The sequence below is a fragment of the Podarcis filfolensis genome (genome assembly GCF_964270895.1).
Source record: "Podarcis filfolensis genome assembly, chromosome: 6".
Taxonomy (NCBI): domain Eukaryota; kingdom Metazoa; phylum Chordata; class Lepidosauria; order Squamata; family Lacertidae; genus Podarcis; species Podarcis filfolensis.
The window spans coordinates 49723895-49746008 of NC_139609.1; the positions used below are offsets into that span (position 1 = coordinate 49723895).

Consider the following 22114-nt stretch of genomic DNA (forward strand, 5'->3'; position numbering starts at 1 on the left):
GATGACTGCAAGAACATTGCCAACATCATGAAGACACTGGCTCACAGAGGGTTCATCTTCAAGCAGACCTCCAAGCCCTTTTGATCTCTGGGGCCGGCCAGACAGGGCTGCATGCGGCCGGCTCCTGCTACCTGGGCGTGATGGGCTGGAGCATTCGAATGACAGAAAGAGGACAGAGGAACGAGCAACCCCACGACTCCGTCAGTTTTGCTGTTCTGCCAGTAGAGGCTGTATATATGGAACTGGAATCTCTGTGTAGGCCTGACGTGACTCCCTCTCTGGGGCCGGCTGCCTGCCCGGCCTGGCCCAGCCTGCAGCCCCCTAGGGCGCTTGCTCCACATGGTTAGAGACGTAGATTGTTTTCCCTTTTGTTGGCTTCCGATTTCCATTGGCATCTTTCTCTCTCTCTCTGCTCATATTTGCGCCTGTAGCAAGACCGTGGCGCCATGTTTGGGGCACTCGCCCTTATTACTTTGAGTCCAATATCGCAACAACCGCGGTCAAGCCCCCCTCCCCTTTTCCTGTGTGAATCTGTTACTGTGTCTCCTGCGTGTCAGCTAAATATTGACTGAGCAGCATCCAGACAGCCCCCCCCCTTCTTCGGCAGGCTTCTTCCCTCCTTCCCTTCTGTTTTGAATAAACACTAACCCTCTGATTCCTTCTGTATGTGATCTGAGGAAGCTCGGCTCTTTCTGTTCAAGGTAAAGTGCCTGTATTCCCTGCCCACCAAGAGCCACCTATCTCCCTGGGGCTTCATTCAGCAGGGGTTATCGTAGGCAGGAGCATCCTGGCTGATGCTCACCGCCATGTCCTGCATTTCTTGAACCCTGTGATCCCTTGCTCATGCCTCCCCAGAACATGGGGAATCCTACTGTGCATCCACCCTGCACTTGCGCATGGCCCCCCTATGGAGCATGCAGTCCATTGCAGGCAGTGGACGTGCCCATTACTGCTAGCCCAGCAGGGGGCTGTGTTCCCATTACCCAGCAGGGATCTGCAAATTGACTGACATCTCTGTTACTGCCCCTTTGCTCACCTGACCTCCTCCTCCTCCTACAACGGCTGCAACTGACTTGTTGCTTTGAGAGGTGTGGCCTATTCTTCCTATCCTATTCCCATCACCTTGGTCCAGTGTGGGAAGAGGGAAATAAAGAATGAATCGCTCTCTCCCAGCTCAGTATTTTCCTGAAACCTTCTGCCCTAGCTTTTGCTGAATGGATCCCCAGATGGATAGGCTCCAGCTGCCACCTACCTGGGAGCCACACCAAGAGTCAGGCTGTGAGCTGATACAGGCACTGGGCCTTACCGGTAAATAATGCATGGTGTGTGGATGTTCCAGCTGAACCCAACCTGACCTCCTCATTGGCTCGTTATTCCCATCCTTGCTGTAAATGTGCCACATGAATAAAGTTTGGGGGAAAGGAACCTGGCTCCTTGTATGCTGTAAGGGAGCGGGGCCGGGGGGAGGCTTTATCTGAAATATGCTGCTAAGTAAACTCCTTTTCCCAATACCTCTTCAACTGCCCATGCAATCTGGCAGTAACTGCACAGATGTTTCTCCCATCCTTAAATGCATTTGCGTTCTGGGATTGTTTTGTGACACAAGTATCATGTACCTTCATGAGAGAAAATCACCCACATATTCCCATCTGTAGCCAAAACAAAAGCTGCTTCCTTATTAGTTCTTCCCCAGGAAAGTATCTTGAGAATAGGTCATACTTTCCTTCACAATAGTTAGCCTCCTGCCCTGTGCTCTACACCAGGGGTGGGAAACCTCCAGCCCACAGCCCTAATCAGGCCTCAGGGGCCATTTTGTCCAAGTCACACTCACCTGCCTCACACCTGACATAATGTGATGTCAGGCAAAAATACAGCTGCAAAGGAAGAAGCAGGAACCTTAAAGTTTGAACCTGCTTCTTCCTTAGCAAGTGGAGCTTGCATTTGACACCTTTTAGATTTGGAGCTCCCAAGTAGAGCTGAGCTTTGCTGAAAGTGGTATTTGCACCCACTGCCAATCAGTGGGCACCATTAAAATGTTTTCATACCATCTATTTAACATTACTGAAGGGCCCCTCAATGAAAGGAGGATCCTGAAGAAGCCAAATATTTACATCTTATCACCTCAGCTCATTGCACCATCAAGGATGCTTAGCACACAATGTTCATAGGCTGCTTGGGCCACAGGGGCACAGGAGAACACTTTGGCTCATGCACCCTCCTCAATCTGCAGGTAGAAGTGGTGCTCACAGAGGGCAATACTCAGGTCTAGATACTGGCCCCTGTTGAAGTTTATATGGTTTCCCATCCTTTTCTCTCCGTTAGCTACGACAATATACCATGTAAAACAGAGCAAAGCCTGGAGCTACATGTTAAAAAAATCATGACTCATTTTATAGAAGTCAAATAAACTTGAACACAGAAGGCCAATGAATAATTACCAAATGTTTGTTTAGTGCTACATGACCTAAGATGGCTTATGCACCAATGTGAACAATCTTTTATGATTTAGACAACAATGACAAATGGGAGATTGAAAACAAAGCAAGCTGCTTGGAGAACATACTAATTGACTCCGTAGCTTAAGACAAAGCCCCAAATAAATCACGATCCCCTTTCAGTGTAGGTCTCTGTTCTTTCCCCTCCCATTGTAGCAGTGAAAAGTTTGGGGGTCTGTTCCAGTTAGGGCCACCTCTCTCTTTATGGCACCACTGCAGAAGGTAATTGCCTTATCAACCCTTTGTCTATGTCTGCCATTCCTTTCCATCCACATGACCATTCATGCAGTAGGGGTTGGAATGAGAACATACTAGATACAACCAGCAGAGTCAGCAAAGCCTGTGTCCACCACCACCCACTGAAGCCTTGTAGGCCAGTCCATCTCACTTTGAGAGGTTTGTCCTCCAAGCACTAGAGAATATAACTGAGCCTTTCCCACCTCAGGTTAGGGACTTGAGATCAAAGGTCATAGGGATTTTAATGGCTCCCTCTGTGTAATCACCTGATCAGTTTTATTGATTCAGTGTCGATGGAGTCGTCTAATTAGTTTTCTATGAAAACGAAGAACTTGGCCTTTGACCTTTCTTTCTGCCAGCAAGAATGTAAATCAAAGGGCGTTGTCATGCACTATCGATTCCCAGTTGCACTTGAAATGGGAAGGGGAAGGTAGAGCATGAGTTAGGTCTGACAGCAGCAGGCCAAAAGTATCATAGCCCTCCTTCCAACATGTTTCTGATGGAAGATGAATATCTGAAAGGGCTGGGCTGGGGTGGGGGGAGAAGAGTACAATTCAGTCATTAAAACAGTCAGCAAGCTGGAGAAACTCCAGACCAGAATGGAGGGCTACCTCATAGGCCAGCACTCAATATTTTTACACTGGTGAAACCAAAGTTACTTACAGTTAGCTCTTCTTGAGGGTATCACTGGCCTCACTGCCTGCCACACACTGGAGAACATGCAACTGAAGTCTTTAGACGTAGCCAGTCAATCTCTTCCTGCTGAGGGCAAGGGTTATACCTAGGGCTTTGTATTCTGCACTAAAAACCCCATCAAAATTAAAATTAAAACTGGAATTCCATGGCCTGTATGCATTATGCAAATGTGCACATATTTGCTCATTTTGCATAATTTATTTTGCTACTCTAGGGAAGGGTAAAGAGCTATGCAAAACACCACAGTCTGATCACTAGAAGTCCTACTTAGCCCTCCTATGGCTTCAGAGATCTCACCAGAGATACTCACACACTTTCAAGGTGACCTTTGTAAAAGCTTATGGGCTAGAAACTTCCTTCTTGGTGCTGAATTCTATATTTAATAGCAAAACATAGCCTTTCCTGCAATTGTATACACAGGCTTAATTATACTGACTTGGAATATTCAACCCTACACTATCAAACCAAACCTTCTAGCAATGAGAAATGGATGCTTCTTGGTTCTTGGAAAACCAGCATGCATACAAGCTGGTTGCTCCATTGGTCACTAATCAACGCAATTATCACACACCAAGTCACCTCTGGAGGGTATAAAAGTTACTGGTCTGCATACAGCAGGCTACAACAGGAAAAGGCAACCGTGAACACACTGAACAAAATGGAACTTCCTTCCAAGTAAACACACGCAGGATTGTCCTGTTAAAAGAGTCTGTAGAACTACTTTTTTATGTTAGCACAAAGAACTCACCACGACACTCGGGATGGGTATGTATGTCCACAAAATAACACAGAATAATTCTGGCTACTCTCAACAGATATGGGAGGGTACCTCACCTACCTGTGAGATGAGAAAACTAAGGATGCAGCATTAAATTGGCTCACTAAATTGACATTGAAAATTTGTTTAACTAAAAAGGTGCCACTGCTTAAATCAAACGGAAGATCTAAATTATTTTTAGTATAAGGACTTAGAAAAATACATGGAGAGCAGGCAACATCTTGGCAGAGGCATGACCTCCTCTCACCAGAGCAGGAAATACCTCCTGCAACGAATGAATGCATCACCTAAGATACAGTATGGGGTTCTTTTCCTCAACTCTATTGTTTAATTCATATGCAGGGCACATGAGTCAAGCAACTGTTCTATAATTAGATGAAACACTGAGGGAAATAGGAACTTTGTGGACATCCAGAAGAACATTCTGTAAGAATAAGCCTGAAACAAGCAAGCATTTCTTCCAGTGGGAATGGGATGGTGGTGTGAGAATTAGTGCCCAACTAGGCCCATAAAAAAGACTATGCTTCAATGGTGGCACTGCAAAAGGTGGAAGATCTTCAGTATTCAAAGCAGCCTGAGATATGTCTCTTTTATTGCAAAGATAAGTTTTCAATAAAATAATTTATCCATGTAGCTCTGCATTGCAGTCTCTGCTACTACAACCGAGTCTTCCTTGCAGTTGTGAGATAGTTAATCATGTGTAGCATTATACTAGGGAGTCTTAGGTGGGCGTTTGTCCCCTCCTGCCTCACATGTGTCATAAAAACTATTCTAATCCATAAGATCTAGCTGATGATCCAGCACCTGCCTACTCCAGCTCAAGATCTATCTAGACAAAAGCAGCTCCTACCACCATAAAGGTGCTTCTGCCCACCCACAAGTGCTGGATTAGATTCAGATTACGGAACAAGAGGTAATGGATTCTGTATTTACAAGGAAGTTTACAAAAATCAGACATAGGAAAGACAACACAATCACCACAGCAACAACCAGAATGAGGCTGTTAATGCAAGGAAGTCCAACCCATTTACCTGGGGCAGCAACACCCTTTTCTGGAACAAGAGAGGGCAATGTCACTGCAGGAATCCCATAGCATAAAGTACGCATACTGGCAAATGCAGCCATCTTGCCCCTGCAGTCAGTGTCCTGATCCTCCGACATCCAGGATCTGGAACTTCAGGCTATTCATGGCTTCTTCACTTTTTTGACAGACGATGAACTGGAAGCAGATTCCCTGCGCTTTCTCTGTTCCAAGAAGCAGAAATGAAAGACAGGTGTTAACAAGAGGTCAGACCATCCAGCTCAGTGCTAGATGCAACACAAACCCTTTTCTAGAACCCAAGGTATTGGGTGTGTCCAGACAAGGAATTCAGGAAGAAAACCACCACACAACACCCGAGAAGACTCTGGACCAGGCCTTGCACTTAAAAGCCCTGGAGGAACCTTGAGGCACAACAGTAAGCTTGTTTTTTCACCATAAAATAGTCTTATAAATGACTCTAGTGACAAGACTAAGGAAGGGATGGAAAGAGGATGAAAGTTCCAATACAAACCCCCTGATATGGAGCAGACCTTTCCGGAGCCAGTATTTCTAGGTTTGACACATAAAGGGAAGGAGTAGAGGTAACCACAAGCCTGCCTGAAGCTTGTGAATTAGCATTTAACGGGATTAGCAGATTCCACTGGCTGATGCATGACCCCTAAATCAGTCACAGGCCCCTCCCAAGGGCACACAGTGAAAACTTAGCAAAGAGTTGGGATGTCTGCAAATTGTACTAAATGTGCCTGAAGTTTCCTCAACAGATCAACTGGGAGAGTGCAATGCAGAGAAAAGGGAAATGATCCACCAAAATTATCAAGCAACATTGGCAGTTTAAGGCCAATGCAGGAAGTGAAAGGCATTTAAACAAACAAACAAAACAACAACAACCCACCACCATCTCCTTTTCCAGGTCCACAGTGAATGGAGGAAAGAAATTAAAATGAGCCCTCTTGGGAACCACAGGCTGCCATCCACCACCTTTCCTTGTTTTAAATGTTTCAGGCATAAATGATGGAGAGCCTGTATTAATAATGAAGCCCCCACACTTCTTGGGGATGCAACTATCTCCATAGCAGAAAATGCATGCCTAACTGCCTTCAGTGGCTTTGATTAGTGGGGAAAGCACACCACTTCGTTAACTGGCACCCTGTGAAAAACAATACCTAGAATTTTGGGAAATTAGGAGCAAAGGTACATTTAAAGCAGCCAGCCCAACCTGGAAACAAAGGAGTGGGGGCCCGAGAGCTTCCCAGGGAGGCTGCCGAATTAATGGGGATGAGCGCATGTGTTTGATAATCTTTATATGGCAAAAGAGCCATCTTTCAAATATGTCACAAATTCATATTAATCACCTTCCCTAGCTTGGCTCTGCCCGTCGCCGTGGGCAAAAACGGAAAGTGTCTGGTTAGGAAAAATGTTCTACATTGTAATTTACAAGAGCCTGGGAACCTGGCTCCCTGTTAATGGAAAGGAATGATTTTAAAATGAGAAAATATATATTATAAAACACACACGTATCATGATACAGATACACATTTATATAGACGCGCAAGCGAGCTTTCTAACTCCATCTGGAAGGAAGGATGTTTGATGTTAACAATGTAACTTCTCACTTTCAAGCAGGCTCAGAAAACAAGGAGCCGGCAGGAGTTCAGATAAAGGCAGCTTAAAAGTCAAATGATTCTGACTCTGAACCTGAGACTTCTTAGAGGCAAGGTCCTTTCCTTTCCCCATTAATGGGCTGACTTGTGAGCCCAGGAACAAAGTGCGCTGATGTGAGGAATTCTGAGGAGAGTCAACTCATTATGGATGGGCGAGTGGAGTCTGAGTCGCACAAATCAAAGGCTCTAATCTGGAGTAACTGGCTGCACTTCTGCTTGGAACTAATTTGTTCCCAAGTTATACTCACCTTTCACCCTGCAAAGGCCCAGAGTAGCGTCCCTCCTGGGTCAGCAGAGCAATGCTCTGGGGTGGGGGTGGGGAGAAGGCTCCCTTCACTGTGGGCTGCCAGCAGTGGGCATCATGACATGCCCACAGCAGACTAACCAAGGCTGGGGTGCACTGGGCTGGCAGTCCGGTGGCCAAAAGCTGAGCCTATGAAGGTGGATATTCTCTTCTATTTTTTTCCAGCCTGCGATGAGAGGGAAATGTAGCACTAAAAGCCTAGTGGTGTCACGTGCAGATGCTTGAATGCTAGACCATCTCTCCTACAGAATTACAAAAAAGAGTCCACTTTCCATTGTAACAGAGCTAACACCCCAGTGAAATATTGAAGAAGATTTGGGGAAGGAACAATTGCTTCTGTAAGGTTCCTGTGTAGTCTTTCAGGTCCACACCAATGACCAGCAATTTGGTTGCCATTCACAGGTGGTTCAAATGCCTGTATATATTATTTGGGATGAGAGAGCATGTGGTGGGTGGGTTTGTTGCTAATGCAGGACACAGTGGGGAGGATTCCAAATTCATTAGTGGGAAGGAGGTGCTGTCAGGAGAGGGAGCAGAAAACTGAAAGCTAGAACTTTTGGAAAACACCAAACAAGGCACTTTTTAATATGCAGAGAACATGGTGAAACGTGAAGCCAAGATGTGTTTCCCCACATACATAGTAGCTCCATGCCAGGCATCCATGAACTTAACAAGAGCTGTTGGAGACAGGCATGATATTTTATGTGTTCTCTAGTCTACAGAATCACCCTGGCTGCCAGTGTAAAGTCCTAATAAACTTCATTCTGCGTGTCAGTGCCGGGCTTGTTCTGTGCTCTTGTCTTTTCTGCATATCATGGATTGGGAAAGGCCACACTACTGGAGCTGCAAGCATTTAGAGAGTGTTTTATTTGTTACACTTTTCCACACAGGAGCTCAGAATGACAATTTAGCCAAGCAACAATTCTATGTGGTAGACCAGCCTGAGAGATGCTACCTTGCCCAGGTCACCGGTGAGCTTCATAGCCAAATAGTGATTTGAACCCAGGCTTCCCATGTTCAACCCCAATAATCCAGCCACAACAACAACAATGGCTCCCACGTCCGAGAATTGCAGAAAATTACCGCTCACTGACCACCTGTTTAAGCCAATGTCCACTTGTTCACTCAGGTGGTGTCATATACATAGAGACAGGCAGTAGGAAAAATACTCCGGATGCTTTAGTCATGGAGCAGAATGGTTCTATGCCCAAATAACTCCAACAGCAGCAGGATCAGCTCCCTGAAAGGCAGGGAGAGCGACACACACTCCATCGAAAGTGGGGCAGCTTCTCTGATTGGTAGCAGTGTCATTCCACACACACCCCAATGACACCTCTCCACCACATACTTATGCCCCTCCCCTCCATCTTGGCAGCAACAGTGAACCTCCCTGAGATGCCCCCCTCCTGCTGGGTGGAATTTCTTTCCCCTCCAAAGACAGCATAAAGTGGTCACAGTGTGAATGCGCTTGACCTTTTGTCTTGGACTAATCTAATTGTGTCGTCTTTGTGTAACCAGCCGGTAAAGGTCAGAGCTGTATTTAACAGGGGGGCCCTTTAGGTACCAAATTTGCCTTGCAGTGAATTAACTTGATTATATTTCTTTCAAATATGTCAGAGCCCAGGTCACATTAACCCTCCTGGTGCTGCCTTCATTCTTTTTGTTCCTATTCCAAGCATGGAGTTGGAAAAGAACAGCACTAGGGAAACATAGGTGCAATGTTTTGCAAACAGACACAAATCAGTGAAAACTCTCTAGAGGAAGAAAAGGATTCTGAACTGGCCTGCTGCTGAGGCTTGCTGACCCCGCCCCCCAAAGCAGGTGAGAATTTATGACACAGAGATGTGGGGCTCAATAGTATGGTGAAGCCCATTCAGTAGGAGAAGCCTCTAAGAATGAGCTGTTACTCAAAACTCCATGCCACCTTTAGAGCTTACAGAGAAAGTTACTTGAATATCAAAAAAAAGTCACATTTTTAATAAAAAAACATCCTGACACACTGCTGTGCCAACATACTGGGACAGCCATTATGCAAGGAAGCAAGAAGGGTTTGGTGGCCAGCTGACTAATGATCTGATCATATCCATGTTAAGCACAGGTCATTGGAGTAATCCCATTTACTCCACTGGAAAAAACTTTCTTGGGCATAGAACCATGGAGCGGAAAGACAGAGGATCTCCCTTACTGAGAGGAGATGGAGCAAGCTTGTTTTCTCCTGCTCTGAAGGGTAGCACTTGAACCAATGGCTTCAAGTTACAAGAAAGGATATTCTGACTACGCATCAGGAAGAACTTTCTGACAGTAAGAGCTGTTTGACCGTGGAACAGACCCCCACAAGATGTGGTGGACTCTCTGAGGTTTCAAAGCAGAGATTGGATGGCCATCAGAGTCCTTCATTGCAGGGGGTTGGACTAGATGACCCTTGGGTCTCTACAATTCTATGATTCCCCAGTGACCTTAAAAGGTCTTGGTTTGCAGTGTTATGTTTTCAAGCAGGCCTAAAGGGGTGCAAGGGCATGCCAACATCAATATCTACTCACCGAATTGGGTGTGAGGGGAGCCCCCACCACATCAATGATCTGCTCCTTTGCGTCACCCTTGCTCTCTTCAGTGCACAAGCCTGACTGTCCATCAGCATGTGAGCCACCATCTGTGCTGGGCCCTGTGCTACCCGCTTTGGCCAATGCCTCATAGCGGTGCCGCAACATCTGCAGCTCATATTCACAGTTTGCAAATGCTTGCTTGAGCTCATACAGCAGCACCAGATCACTGCGCAACTCGTTGAACATCTGGACAATCTCCTCTGTCGGCATCGGACTCAGGTCTGGAGGAGGCGAAAGGAAGAAAGTTAAGCAAGGGAACTCTGTCCCTTGCCAGCTGCAGACTGCTCCAATGCTCCTCTGTAGGTCTTGGTTCAGTCCAAACTGGCTAAAGCAGAAAGCATTAAAGAGTAGAGTCCTTTATTAACTCAGATGTAGCACAACTGGGAAGTTTTGCCTGCATCAGACTCACTGCCAGCCAAGCCTTCACTGCTGTGCCAAGCCAGGGATGTGAGGACAGTCTAGATCAGTATTTTGCAATCTTGGGTCTCCAGCTGTTTTTGGACTACAGTTCCCATCGTCCCTGACCACTGGTCTTGCTAGCTAGGGATGATGGGCGTTGTAGTCCCCAAACAGCTGGAGACCCAAGGTTGGGATGGTCTAGAAGAAGCTCCTCTTCAAAGGAGGAGCAACCCCGTTAGTACACAACCTGAGCAAGACACTGAAACCAAGCATTACTGTTCTCGCTGAATCCAGGGAGTCCACTGCCTCTCCTACCCAGGAGAGGCTGGGCGGGGGGGTTGTATTTTGCCCCTTAGCCAAAAAGTGCAGGCCAGGCATATCCCCACACAAGTCGCGTGGGACCCATCCAGAAGAGGAGCAACAAGGAAGCACAAAAGCCAGGCAGAGTCTCACAGACAATGGCCACTAACCCCTTTCACAGTACCTCTCCCTGCACGAAAAGATTTGCCTCCTTAATACTGGGCTGTCACTCTCGATGGCTTAAAGAACCCAAACAAGAGAGAAAGAGACAAAAGACTCTGTTCAAATACTTTTCGACTGGGAGGAATTTTTTGAGGGGGGATATTCTTGTGCATCATCTTCTGGCTTTTACCCCTCTGCTGCTGCTTCTTTTTTTTTAACAAAACACATAAGATCTTATTTTCAAACCCATTCACATAGTGTTATTCAAGGAACTGGCTGTATTACTTGGGGGAAAAAATAGCCCCTCTCGACTACAAAGGCTTTGCTCCATGGGTCTCTCTCTCTCTCTACCTGCCCTCTTTACTCACCTACTCCGAGTTCCATCAGCATCTGCTCCAAGGCTTTAATCTTCTTCTGTCCCACGGAGCTCGGCAGTTTCATCTGGAATACAAAGGTAACAGCCACACAGCTCTGAGCTAGCCCTCACTCACAGCCGCCTAGTTCAAACGGCAAGGGAGCTTTGCTTTTTATAGTGCACGGGGAAAAAAGCGAGCCAAAGAAAGAAAGAGAGAAAAGGGAAATCAAGTGCTGGGAGAGGGAGGCAGAAAGAAGGCCTGAAAGTTTGCAGACGAGGGCCAAGGGCAGGGACTGAAAAGCCTGGTCGCAAGGGCTTTTCAGTTCCTCCCGGTGCCAAGATGCGGAGATGCACAGCTTTACAGCTTCCATGTGCAACTGAATTAACAACAAAAGTTCTGCTCCGCTTCGAACCCTCTCCCGCAGTGCCCTGCCCATCAAAGAGCTCAATTACACAGCAGCTAATGTGCGATGCTGCCCTACTTTACTTGCTCTTGCCAGCCTGATTAGACTCGTGCACTAACAGACTTCCTTCTCCCTTTACCTGCCGAGCCCAGAGCCGTGGGATTCATTTACAGAGCCAGTTTTCTAACAAAAGACGCAAAGAGGCACAAAGAGCACACACACTAACTCAATTGGCAGAAGTGTGAACACACATTCACAGTGGAGCTGAGGGGGGTATGGGGAGCAGGGAAGTATTAGGCAGGGGCAGGGAACCCAAGCTGGGCATGAGATCACGCTTAGCTCAAAAAAAACCCAAACCACCCTCACTACAACCCTACAGGCAGGAGCAACTCAGAACAAGCAGCTAAAGAAAAGTACAAAGAACTCAAGCACAATTTCAAGTGGGAAAAGGGGACTTGAGCATGCAGGGAAAACTAGCCAAGCTAATGGCCTTCAAACACACCCTTTGGGCTTCCAAAAACCCAAGTATAACAAGGACTACCTGGAAGGGCATCGACTTTGGATACCTGCCTCTTTCCATTTCTGCCCTTTGCCCTTTTCTTACACAAGCAGAAAGTTGATCCCTGCACCACTGCTCAGTTTCCAGGATCAGGTCGGTGCTCCTTGATTTTTCAATAGGAAATACAGATATCAGCCTCTCTCAAAGGGCCACTTCCAAGTCATGAAGATACTGGGAGTAGGAAACAACTGGAAAAACTTCCCAGTTGCTTCCAGCCTCTGACCACTTAAATAATTTAGAGCAGATTCACATTACCAACTCGCAGGAGGATTATATCATGTAAAGCGTCTCTCTGCGTTGACAAATACTGCTGGGACACACCACCAAGGCTGCCAACCTCATGGACAATCACAGCATGGTTACAACCATCTTGTGAAAAACAATCAGCCTAAAATCAGGAAAGATGCAGCACAGATAATCACATAAATCAGCCTCACCTACAAGTGAAGGGATCAACTGCAGTGGTAAGAGGGAAACAGATTTCTACTGGCTGCCAAGGTAAGCCAATCAGAGGCCTGGTTTCAGGTAGGCACTATCAGAATTCTCACGAGGATTAGTCATTACTACTACCCATAGTGCTCATCCCTTTGCAGTAGGTTCTCAGAACTTCAGACCAGAAACGGGGATTGTGAAGAATTCCCAAATCTGCAAAGAGCAGGCAGAGGTTCCCTTAGAGCAGGGTTTCCTAAACTTGGGCCTCAAGCTGCTTTTGGACTACAATTCCCATCACCCCTGACCATTGGTCCTGCTAGCTAGGGATGATGGGAGTTGTAGTCCAACAACAGTTTGGGAAACCCTGCCTTAGAGTATGTGGAAGTAGCCAGAATGAGATGTCTAATGGGATTCTGAAGGTGCCAACAAGGGTCAACAATAAAACATGGAAGATTAGATTCTTAACACATGGTACCCTGCTTAAGAGAACAGCATCTCCTCACAAGGCAACACTATTTCATTACATCCTGTTTTGAGGCTCTTCATGTATCCTTAGAAAATCTACCCACCTCACTATATAGGTTTTCTAGCCAGTAGAACAACACTTGTATGGCTGAGATCTGGGGGGAAGCCATGTGATGCTTTCCATTCAGAATAAGCACCTTTCCTATCTGAAAGAGCTTTGTTAGGTTTCTAGCTCACTCCTCCCTGCTAATCACAACTCCAGATATGCTGTCTTCTATATACTAGTAGAAGGAAATAAGGAGGATCTCCTTCATGTGTCAATCAGAGCTCCATCAATGACAAGCGAGGAAGGGCTGACAGCTGGACCCAGAGTCTTTAAACAGCCAGGATTATTGCCTTGCTATGTTTTGGCCTGATATATTGGCAGCTTCAAGAATAGGAAGGGACAGAAGCAGTCTGGATGGATTTAGATCTACCAATAGACCGCAGAAGAAATACGAGGCCAACTCAGGAGAAGCGGGACTGTTTTGAGTTTACTCGGCTTTAGAGAACATCAATTAAGCTTTCCTTTAATTTTGGGGGAGGATTTGGCCTGTGAACATGAAAGCTCCATTGGCTTCTTCAAGCAAGAGTATATTTTAATTTTACCGTCATTAAGAAAACGTTATGATTTATGCGGCTGCTGTCGAACTAATATCTTTAAAATTTAGCTGGCTAAGCCAATTCATCTTTAAGACTGATGAAGGTTGATTGCTCTCTATGCAAAATGTATTAAAACTAAATGAGGAGTCTATTACTCACAGGGCGCTGATAATCTGTTAGGTAGGCTCCGTTAGCCTGGCTGTCTCAACGGCAGGGGAAGGCCCAATGCTCCACTCACCTCGGCAGCCAAAAGCACAGGCAGTTAAGAAGAGCAGGAATTCTCAAATCTTGCAAAATTTTAGGTGCAATCAAGTTTGACAGAACTCTAAGGCTACAAAATGCAGGACTCTGATAAACGGTGCTGGTTTTGGCTACCACGAGGACCTATTCCCCTGGCTATGTGTGGTGTTTTCCTCAAGCAGGACCTGTGACTAAAACTGTTGATGTTCTATGCTCTTTTCTGCTTGCTTCAGAGACCTATCTAGGTTCAGGAGTGAGATTCAGCACTATTTGCCCACAAAGAGATCTGGGTAACCCAACGCCTGTAACAGAAGTGCCTTTCTGACACGACAGTGCCTGTGACAGAGCTCACTAAAGTTCCTCTAATCCAGGAGTCCCAAGTTATTGCCCTAATAATGTGCAGGAAGGACGTTTCCCTGCATTAAGAGTCCACATTCCGCATCAGCCCTTCATCAGAGATCCCGCTACACTGGATAAGAAGAGATACAGCTTCATTCCCAACTCTGTCAATTAATCCTTTCTGCTTCAAAAGGATGCTTGTATCAATTTATGAGCAAAACTGGGGATGTCAATAGTAACATGTTGGTACATGTACTGAAGGCTGATATAAAACCAAGTATGAAGTTGATATTAGTAGCATGTGCAGTTTTGTTCCTACGCACACTTCTCCATTTCCTTCCCAGACAAGTCTTGCATGGATCTTTAATGGGGGCAGATTAATGAAATAATCCAGCTGTTTAGCATTGCTCTTTGACTGGATAGTGCTGGAAACAAAACATTGGGATGAGCTGAAGGTACTTTCTACCACCTTTGGTGGACGTGCCCAAGGATCAAGGCCTTCTGGGAAACGATTTATAATGAAATGAAAAAGGTGCTTAAATGCACTTTCGTGAAGAAACCAGAAGCCTTCCTCCTGGGCATGGTAGGTCAATTGGTGTCAAGGAAAGATAGGACGTTTTTTATGTATGCTACAACAGCAGCAAGAGTACTCTTAGCAAAGTATTGGAAGACACAAGAACTACCCACACTGGAAGAATGGCAGACCAAGGTGATCGACTACATGGGACTGGCGGAGATGACTGGCAGAATCCGTGACCAAGGGAAAGAGACGGTGGAAGAAGATTGGAAGAAATTTAAAGTTTATCTTAAGAATTGTTGTAAAATTAATGAATGTTAAAATGTCTTGGGTAACGCAAAATAGAATTGCAGTGACAAACAATTGGATATGAGAAAAAAGATTTAAAGAAAGTGCTATAAGAAATTGAAATTAGGGGTTGCTGGAATGATTTAAAACAGGGATGCAGAAAGGGGAGGTATGGGGAAGTCGCTGAAAGAAGGTCTAAGGAAAGAAAGGTTAAGAAATTATACGTGTTTATATGTTTGTTTGTTTATGTATTGTGTTGTATTGTCTTTTAATATGTGTTGAAAAACCAATAAAAAATTTATAAAAAAACAAAACAAAACATTGGGATGAGGCACAGGGCTGAATCAGTTTGACAAAGATGCTTCCGAAAAATGCTGGTGGCCATTAGCCACCTAGATGGAATCTGCAGGCTACATATCTGAAATAACCATTCTGTATCTTGCAACACATCTCAGCTCAAAATGGCAACACTGCATGCTGGGACTTATGGCAGATTGAAAGCCTTCAGGAGCCACATTAGATTAAAGGTGGCCAATCACAACCTGCTGTTTTCCACTAGGCAATAAAGTGCTTCCCTTAGCACCCCACTGCAACACTGGAGAAAGTTCATTGTTAAGCAAGTGCAATGGAAGGATTCTTGAAAAGCATGTAGTGTCAGGCCCTCCCTCTCTGTAACAATCTATTAGAATTATTTATTATTACTAAAGTCCCCAAATAATCATATCTCAAAAAATGGATTGCTCACATTGAAGAAGTGATTAGCTGGAATTTTTGAGGTTAATATATCTTGGATTCTCCCGTCTTCTGACAACCTCTCCCTGCAGCCCTCTTTGCAACGCCAGCTTGTGCTTATAATTATGCCAGCATCACTTTTGATTTAGGGACTCTGAGCCTTTGTCCTCGCTATAAACAACCAGTAAATGCATGAACTGTGCAGAAAGAGAAAAATAAATAAAAGGGCAACACACCAATATATGAATCAAGGCCACGTGACTGGAAGAAGAGAGCAAGTTTGCAGAGGGGCAAGTAGGTGGGACTTTCTCCCTGAACCACCAATGAGACTGGCAGGGAGCAGACTAGTAAACAACCTCCTGGTTGCCAGAGTAAGACAATGAACCAATACAGGCAAGAATATTCACGCCTGGCACACTTCCAAGCCCTCTTTTATTTTTAAAAAGCAGTAAAACAAAAAATATGTTCTTACACCAACAAAGACAACTAAAAAGGAGAAGAGAGGTAAATCAGTCAGTTGTTTAAAACCTAAAAAGTTTGAGTAAACAGGTACACCTCACTTGCTGTTCACGTGGTCACACTGTAGGTGCCTAACATAGCTGTGGGTGGGGAACCTCAGGCCTGGGGCCAAATGAAACCCTCTAGGCTTCTCTGGCCGAACCTCAGGACTCTCCCCAGGCAAAACCCATCACAGGCCCTGCTTCATACCCTTTGCCTGGCTGGAATGTGTCCTTGAACTCTGAGAATGCCTCTTGCTTGTCTTGACAGAGAATAGCAGTGTGGGTGTGTCAGTGTGTGTAGAAACTAGTTTATGGTATAAAAGACAACATTTACATTTGTTGCTTGGCTCACATTTGTCTCTAGCCTCATTTGCCACTGGCATGTGGCCCTCAAGAAGCTTTCACAGACGGGAATGCAACCCTTTGTCTTTATGAAGGTTTGCCACATCTGCTGTTAATAAGTGAAAACTCCACAAATAGGATGCCACCACAAAGAAGGCTCCGACTTGTCCTGCACAGCTAGTACATTTCTTCATGGGTTTTGCTACTGAAGAACTTGTGCTTACATTCTATGCCACAATGATCAAGGATCCTACCAGACACTGTAAGAATATGTGTAAGCATGTGTGTAAGGGCTATTATGAGCGTATTATTTAAACCATTACCATTTTCCTTAAGCCTGCTCAGAACACTGATTGAGATACATTTAGGTCTCATAAAATTCTGCAAGGAGAGTGCCATCACATCTGAGCTCAACTGAAGTCCATGGTCCAATTGCAAAGCATTCAAACAAAAGTGCCAGACTCTTGCAGCAACAGGTATCAGAAAAATCTGTCTTCTTTTTTCTACAGCTTCCAATCAGGCACTAGAAACATCCCTGGAACTAGAGCTTTTTTATTTCCTGTTAATTGCTCAAGCCCTGAATTGCTTTCTTTTTCACTCACAGAAATGTCCAAACTGGCTTTAAATTCCACGCTATGGTCACCCTAGAGAAGTGAGCTCATCCTCTGTTGTATTTAAATCTGATCAAAGGGCAGATTTTTGTCTGCCACTCTTCAAGGTTTATTGTAAAACAATAATCTACTAAATGCATACCATCAGCCATTTTTATGCTGTCCTAGATTTCCTGTAACCATATCTAAAGATTCACATGCAGAGCATGATCCACTTTGGGTTCTGAGCCAGCGGCTCTGGAATCAATGGGCATTACACACAAATACTGTACTGCTGTGCAACTTCAACTCATCTCAGTGAGGGTTGCACAGAAAGGCATTCCTGATGGGTTTCCACCTCCATCCTCAACTCGCAAGATAGAGAGAACTTTTCTTCACCATGTCTTTTAGGAATAAGACACAGACCAAAGGATTTCAATTAAAAGCATTTAGATTTAAGTCATCCATTAGGAAAGGTTTTCCTAACTGTCAGATCACTACAGCAATGGAACAGGCTGCCCAAGGAGGTTGTGAAATCACCTTCTCAAGCTCCGACTGAGTAATTTCCTTTGAAGGATAAAGCGAGCAGCGATACATACATTACCCAGATAAGAGGGAACCATCAAATTGTCCAGGAGCATTAGGATATTTTCCATATGGGTTTCCCTTCCTTTATGTGACCAAACATCCTCTTGGCATTTTTCAGTCACAGCTGCAGGTTGAGTAGAGTTCTTCCTTTAGTATTTGATTGTTCACAGCTATGCAAAGTATTTACGCTTTTCAGCTGTTCTTTCCTTTATGTGGATTCTAGGTTATTTTTGAAATGACAGCTCACTTTTAAGGAAATTCTTTCACTCACAGCTGCATTTTACTATACGCAAATCACAGGAAGGTTGACTCTGATTGGGGACCAAATTCTTCCAAGATTACGCTGCAAAAATTACTTCCAGGCTGTGTTAAGCAATCTGGCACATGCCTAGAAGTAATTCTGGCAAATAATGGGCTCTAACAAAACTTAACACCTTACTACATGGGTACATGCCCCAAACCCAATATTCTGAAAGGACCAGAAGCCTTTCAATGTCCAACCTTCTGCCTAGAGCTAAATCTCAGAAGTGCACCATAGGCAGAATTAATAAATATATATACAAATATTATTAGCAAAACTAGTAATTCAGGTATCAGGTATTTGTTTATTTAAAGATTTACATTCCACCTGGCAGGACAATTGTCCTCCCAAGGCAGCATATAAAACCAGTAATAGAACATATGCATTCAATCATATAATTAAGTCATTTAAAGTTAGCAGTAAAAGACAACTATTTTTTTAAAAAAGAATTTAAAAAGATGATTAAAATAAGAACATCTTAAGGATCCTTTTCTGAAAGCAAGTAAAAGTCACTTCATGGGCGGGGGTCATATTCTGTAACTATGGGATCACCACTAAAAAGGCCCTTTTCTTGATACCCATAACCTCTGATCTACAGTTCAGAAAATATGGTGTCCATAACTTATCATAAAGCTCAGGCAGTCTGATGCAGGTACAGGCAGTCCTTCACATAACCTGAACTTAGGACTTCAATCGCTAAAGCCAGCACTTTAAATTTGGCCCCAAATGCAGGGGGTAAGTGGGTGCACACACACTTGCACATTCATACGAAACCTTCATTGCCCATTTGGTGCATTTGTGATCAGGAGCTTTAGCTTATGAAATCTCATCTTTCAATTAATCAAGGGTGACAGCCATTTGTGGCATCACACTTGCACGACAAAAACTTCTGCTTACCCTTCCTTTCCTCCTTCTGCAATCTCCCCAAATTCCCTCCAGAGAGCTGGGAGACCCTTTGGTGCAGATGGGGAGGAGGGGAAATCCTATCCACTGGCATGACAGTATTACACAAGCCCCACATTTTTTTAAAACCAGTCTCCCATAAGTAAAAGATCTGAGAACCAACGCAGTACTGGACATACTGATGAAGGGTTAGAAGAATACTTCTGAGTCGTATTGCTTCAGCGCTCAATATCTGTTAGTAAAACAGAGATGACATTCAAATCACACTTTCCGCCCATCTTGCCACGTGCTCCATGTCCCAAGCTATTATCTCACACATTTGTGTAGTGGAGTCTAGCTCTGCACGCTGTTACTACATGAATGTGTCAGTAAAAGCAACAAGAACACTTCATCTTTCTAACCATTGGAAGTCTTTTCCCATCGTGGCAACATACAATTTCCGGCTAATAAGAAGGTGCTGATTACCATCAGCTTATCTCACCAAAATGCCTTGCAGCACAGTCAATACTAAAGAGATAAATTATTAATTGTTCCAAGTAATTAAATTTATCAAATCCAAATAAATATTACTGGTATTTTATGTAACTGCTTTCAAGGCTCGGCCTCTGAAGGGACAGTATTGATCAAGCGAAGAAAGACAGATGTTTCCCCCGTTAGCAGCTGATGAGGTCTGGCTCTGCATTAATGTCAGAGAGAAGGCGCATGGCCAAGGGCCTCTGGTGAAGAGTAAACAGGCAGCGCACACAACCGCTTCACAGCGAAACAAATCAAATATTGAGAACATGCATTTAATATATACACATACCTAAGCCGCCCCCCTCCCTCGTGCCAAGCTTTGACCAAAATACTCGTTTATCTTGAATGCGTAGTACAATCCTAGCCCCCACCCCAGCCCCGTGCTCCGAGAAAGCAAGCACCACAGTAGATTGTACCTCATTAATCAGTGCTAAAAAAGTGCTCAGTTGGCTAGTAAATATTTAAAAGCCAGTGAGGGTGGATGTGTGAATCAATGGGAATGAAAGCTCCCTCTCCCCCTATTTCTTTTTAATTGGTCTGACCACCAATTTGTCTACAAGATCCTAGTTAGCAGGTAACAAGTAAAACTGCCGGCTGGAAGCCTTTCTTGGTGGAAAGTGTCCAGCTGTGAACTAAACAATTGCGCCACAGCATCTCCCAGTGCGCTCCCTGGCTCTGAGGCTGCAAAGAACTTTCTTTTATCCTACTGTTTTTGCCTCATTATCAAAGACTTAGCAGTCTAGAGTCCAGACCTCTTGCCTCATCCCATAGACTCAGGGCAAGAGCCCCAAAGCAGAATCCAAACACACACCTATTCCTTGCCAATGTTCTCTTTAGCGAGGGGGATAGGGTAGCAAGAAAACGTATCAACAAAATTGCCTGACAAAATGTATATTAACACAGAGAGAATATTAAGGTTAAATATAAAAGAAGTCCACATTCAGAGAGAACACAAATTTAAAGCCTTCATTCTATTCTAAGCTGGCAGCATGAAAGTCTCCAGGAATAAATTAATTTCTCCCCCAAAAAAGTGAGGGGAGATATGAAATTTGTGCACACATTTCAAATTCACTGGCACACAATATATTTGAATCATACAAAACTGCCCCTTTTTCAAAGTGACTACTACACCCCACTCTTCCCAAGAGGTCTAGATTGAGGAAGGGAAGATTGCTTTCGTTCAATTCTTTAAGGACTACAATGATCAGGTTTGGTCTTTTGAAAACCAAATTCAGCTGTTAATTTCTGATAATTAATTGTAGAAGCAAAAGATCTGTATAGAACTTGTAGTGATAACTGCTTTTCCCCCCTTCAAATTTCTCTAAACTCCTGATTGCCAGCACTTGGTTACTCTGCAAGCTTTAAAAGACTATTATCGAATTAAGGAAATTATCAGGAGTAGGAAAGAATACAGGACATTATCAGGGCACTTCCAAACAAATCTGTTAATTTGTAAGATCTTCATTAAGCCAGAACTGGGGGAGCACTGGTTTTTTAATGATATTCAAGCAAATCGTTTCCCTCACTATTATGCAGAAAACATCACGTTGATCTTAGATACAAAGCTGCCCCTTGCTTCTCCATTGCAACGAACTGCAGAAGAAAATCTGAACAAGCTGTTTAGAAAGAGGACTTAATCCAGGCAGTTAACAAATCCTCTCCCGATTGCTCCCCAGGGCTTCCATGTCTGCTCACCTTTGCGTATGTCACACTGCACACCATCTCCAAACCTTGTCAATCAAAAACAGAGGTGGGAGTGCTGACACCAAAGCACATACTGGCAGAAATAACAGCCCAATAAAGCCAGCTTTTTCCAATCCAGACCAACACTTAGAATCACAATCACTTGCAGAAGCTTTGGAAATGCCACACAAATATTGGTAAAGCCTCCAGACTCCATGAGTGCCAGCAGCATAGAGAAAACTATTAACCCTTGAAGACAGAGGCCCAATTAAGAGATTATGGATATAGCATGGCTGCAGGAACACCTGGGCACTAGTGCACTGGTGTTAACTTAGCATTTTATCCCCCCATTCTATGCAATTCTGCCCTGTGAATCTTGCCAGCGAAGCAAAGGATCCAATTACAAAGCAATGGCAGCCGGGCTACACTCCTAATGCAAGAACTGGGACCTCAGACAAGGTTAAATGAGTGGTCAAAGGTCAATTTTCATCACCCAATATCCTTTCACCCAGTGATTCCCTAGCCAAAACAATGTTGATATTTAATGCCAACATAGCCCAGTAATGGAGGTAGATTTACCAATGACCAGTCTTGGCATATGACTATGGTCTTAAATTTTAGGCATCTCAAGATCTTTGAAGGGGGGGAAATGGTCCTGGGCAAAAGACAAACTCTGTTAATGAAGTACTTCTAATAATATAGAACATGAGAAACCCTTGCTAGTGGATGGGTTTTTTAATCTTTAGTTTTATAGTTGCATGAAAATAACCAAAAATATAAAATCTTGCTTACGATGTTGAGCATAAAATGAAGCTGATAAAGATGGTACAGGTTTGAGTTCAGAAGGAGGGACTCAAATAATTAATAGTCTAGGATCTCTGCAAAACTAAACCCGCAAAACTAAACCCAGGCCCGCCCAATAAGCCAAAGTCCCCGTCCATGCTGGAGTATGATGAAGACTGTGGAAAACCTGGTGACCTTGCCAGAACATTTCACTTCAATGCTTTGGCCTGATTGAGACCGTTGTTTCAAACGAAAGTC

At 44.3% G+C, this 22114-nt stretch overlaps 2 protein-coding genes across 4 annotated transcripts in view; one reads left to right on the plus strand and one right to left on the minus strand.

Moving 5' to 3' along the window:
• Window positions 1-1425, plus strand: part of ERI3 (ERI1 exoribonuclease family member 3) — a 211312-nt gene extending 209887 nt beyond the window's left edge. For both annotated transcript variants that reach the window (XM_083619979.1, XM_083619980.1), the window contains exon 8: window positions 2-1425. In XM_083619979.1, the coding sequence (XP_083476105.1) occupies window positions 2-84 (83 nt within the window). In that variant the 3' untranslated portion in view covers window positions 85-1425. The remainder of the gene's footprint in view (window position 1) is intronic.
• A 1006-nt stretch (window positions 1426-2431) lies between these two features.
• DMAP1 (DNA methyltransferase 1 associated protein 1) overlaps window positions 2432-22114 on the minus strand; it is a 36109-nt gene continuing 16426 nt past the window's right edge. For both annotated transcript variants that reach the window (XM_083619898.1, XM_083619897.1), the window contains exons 9-11: window positions 11046-11118; window positions 9754-10037; window positions 2432-5451 (exon numbers count right to left, since the gene is read on the minus strand). In XM_083619898.1, coding sequence (XP_083476024.1) covers window positions 5392-5451; window positions 9754-10037; window positions 11046-11118 — 417 coding nt within the window. In that variant the 3' untranslated portion in view covers window positions 2432-5391. The remainder of the gene's footprint in view (window positions 5452-9753; window positions 10038-11045; window positions 11119-22114) is intronic.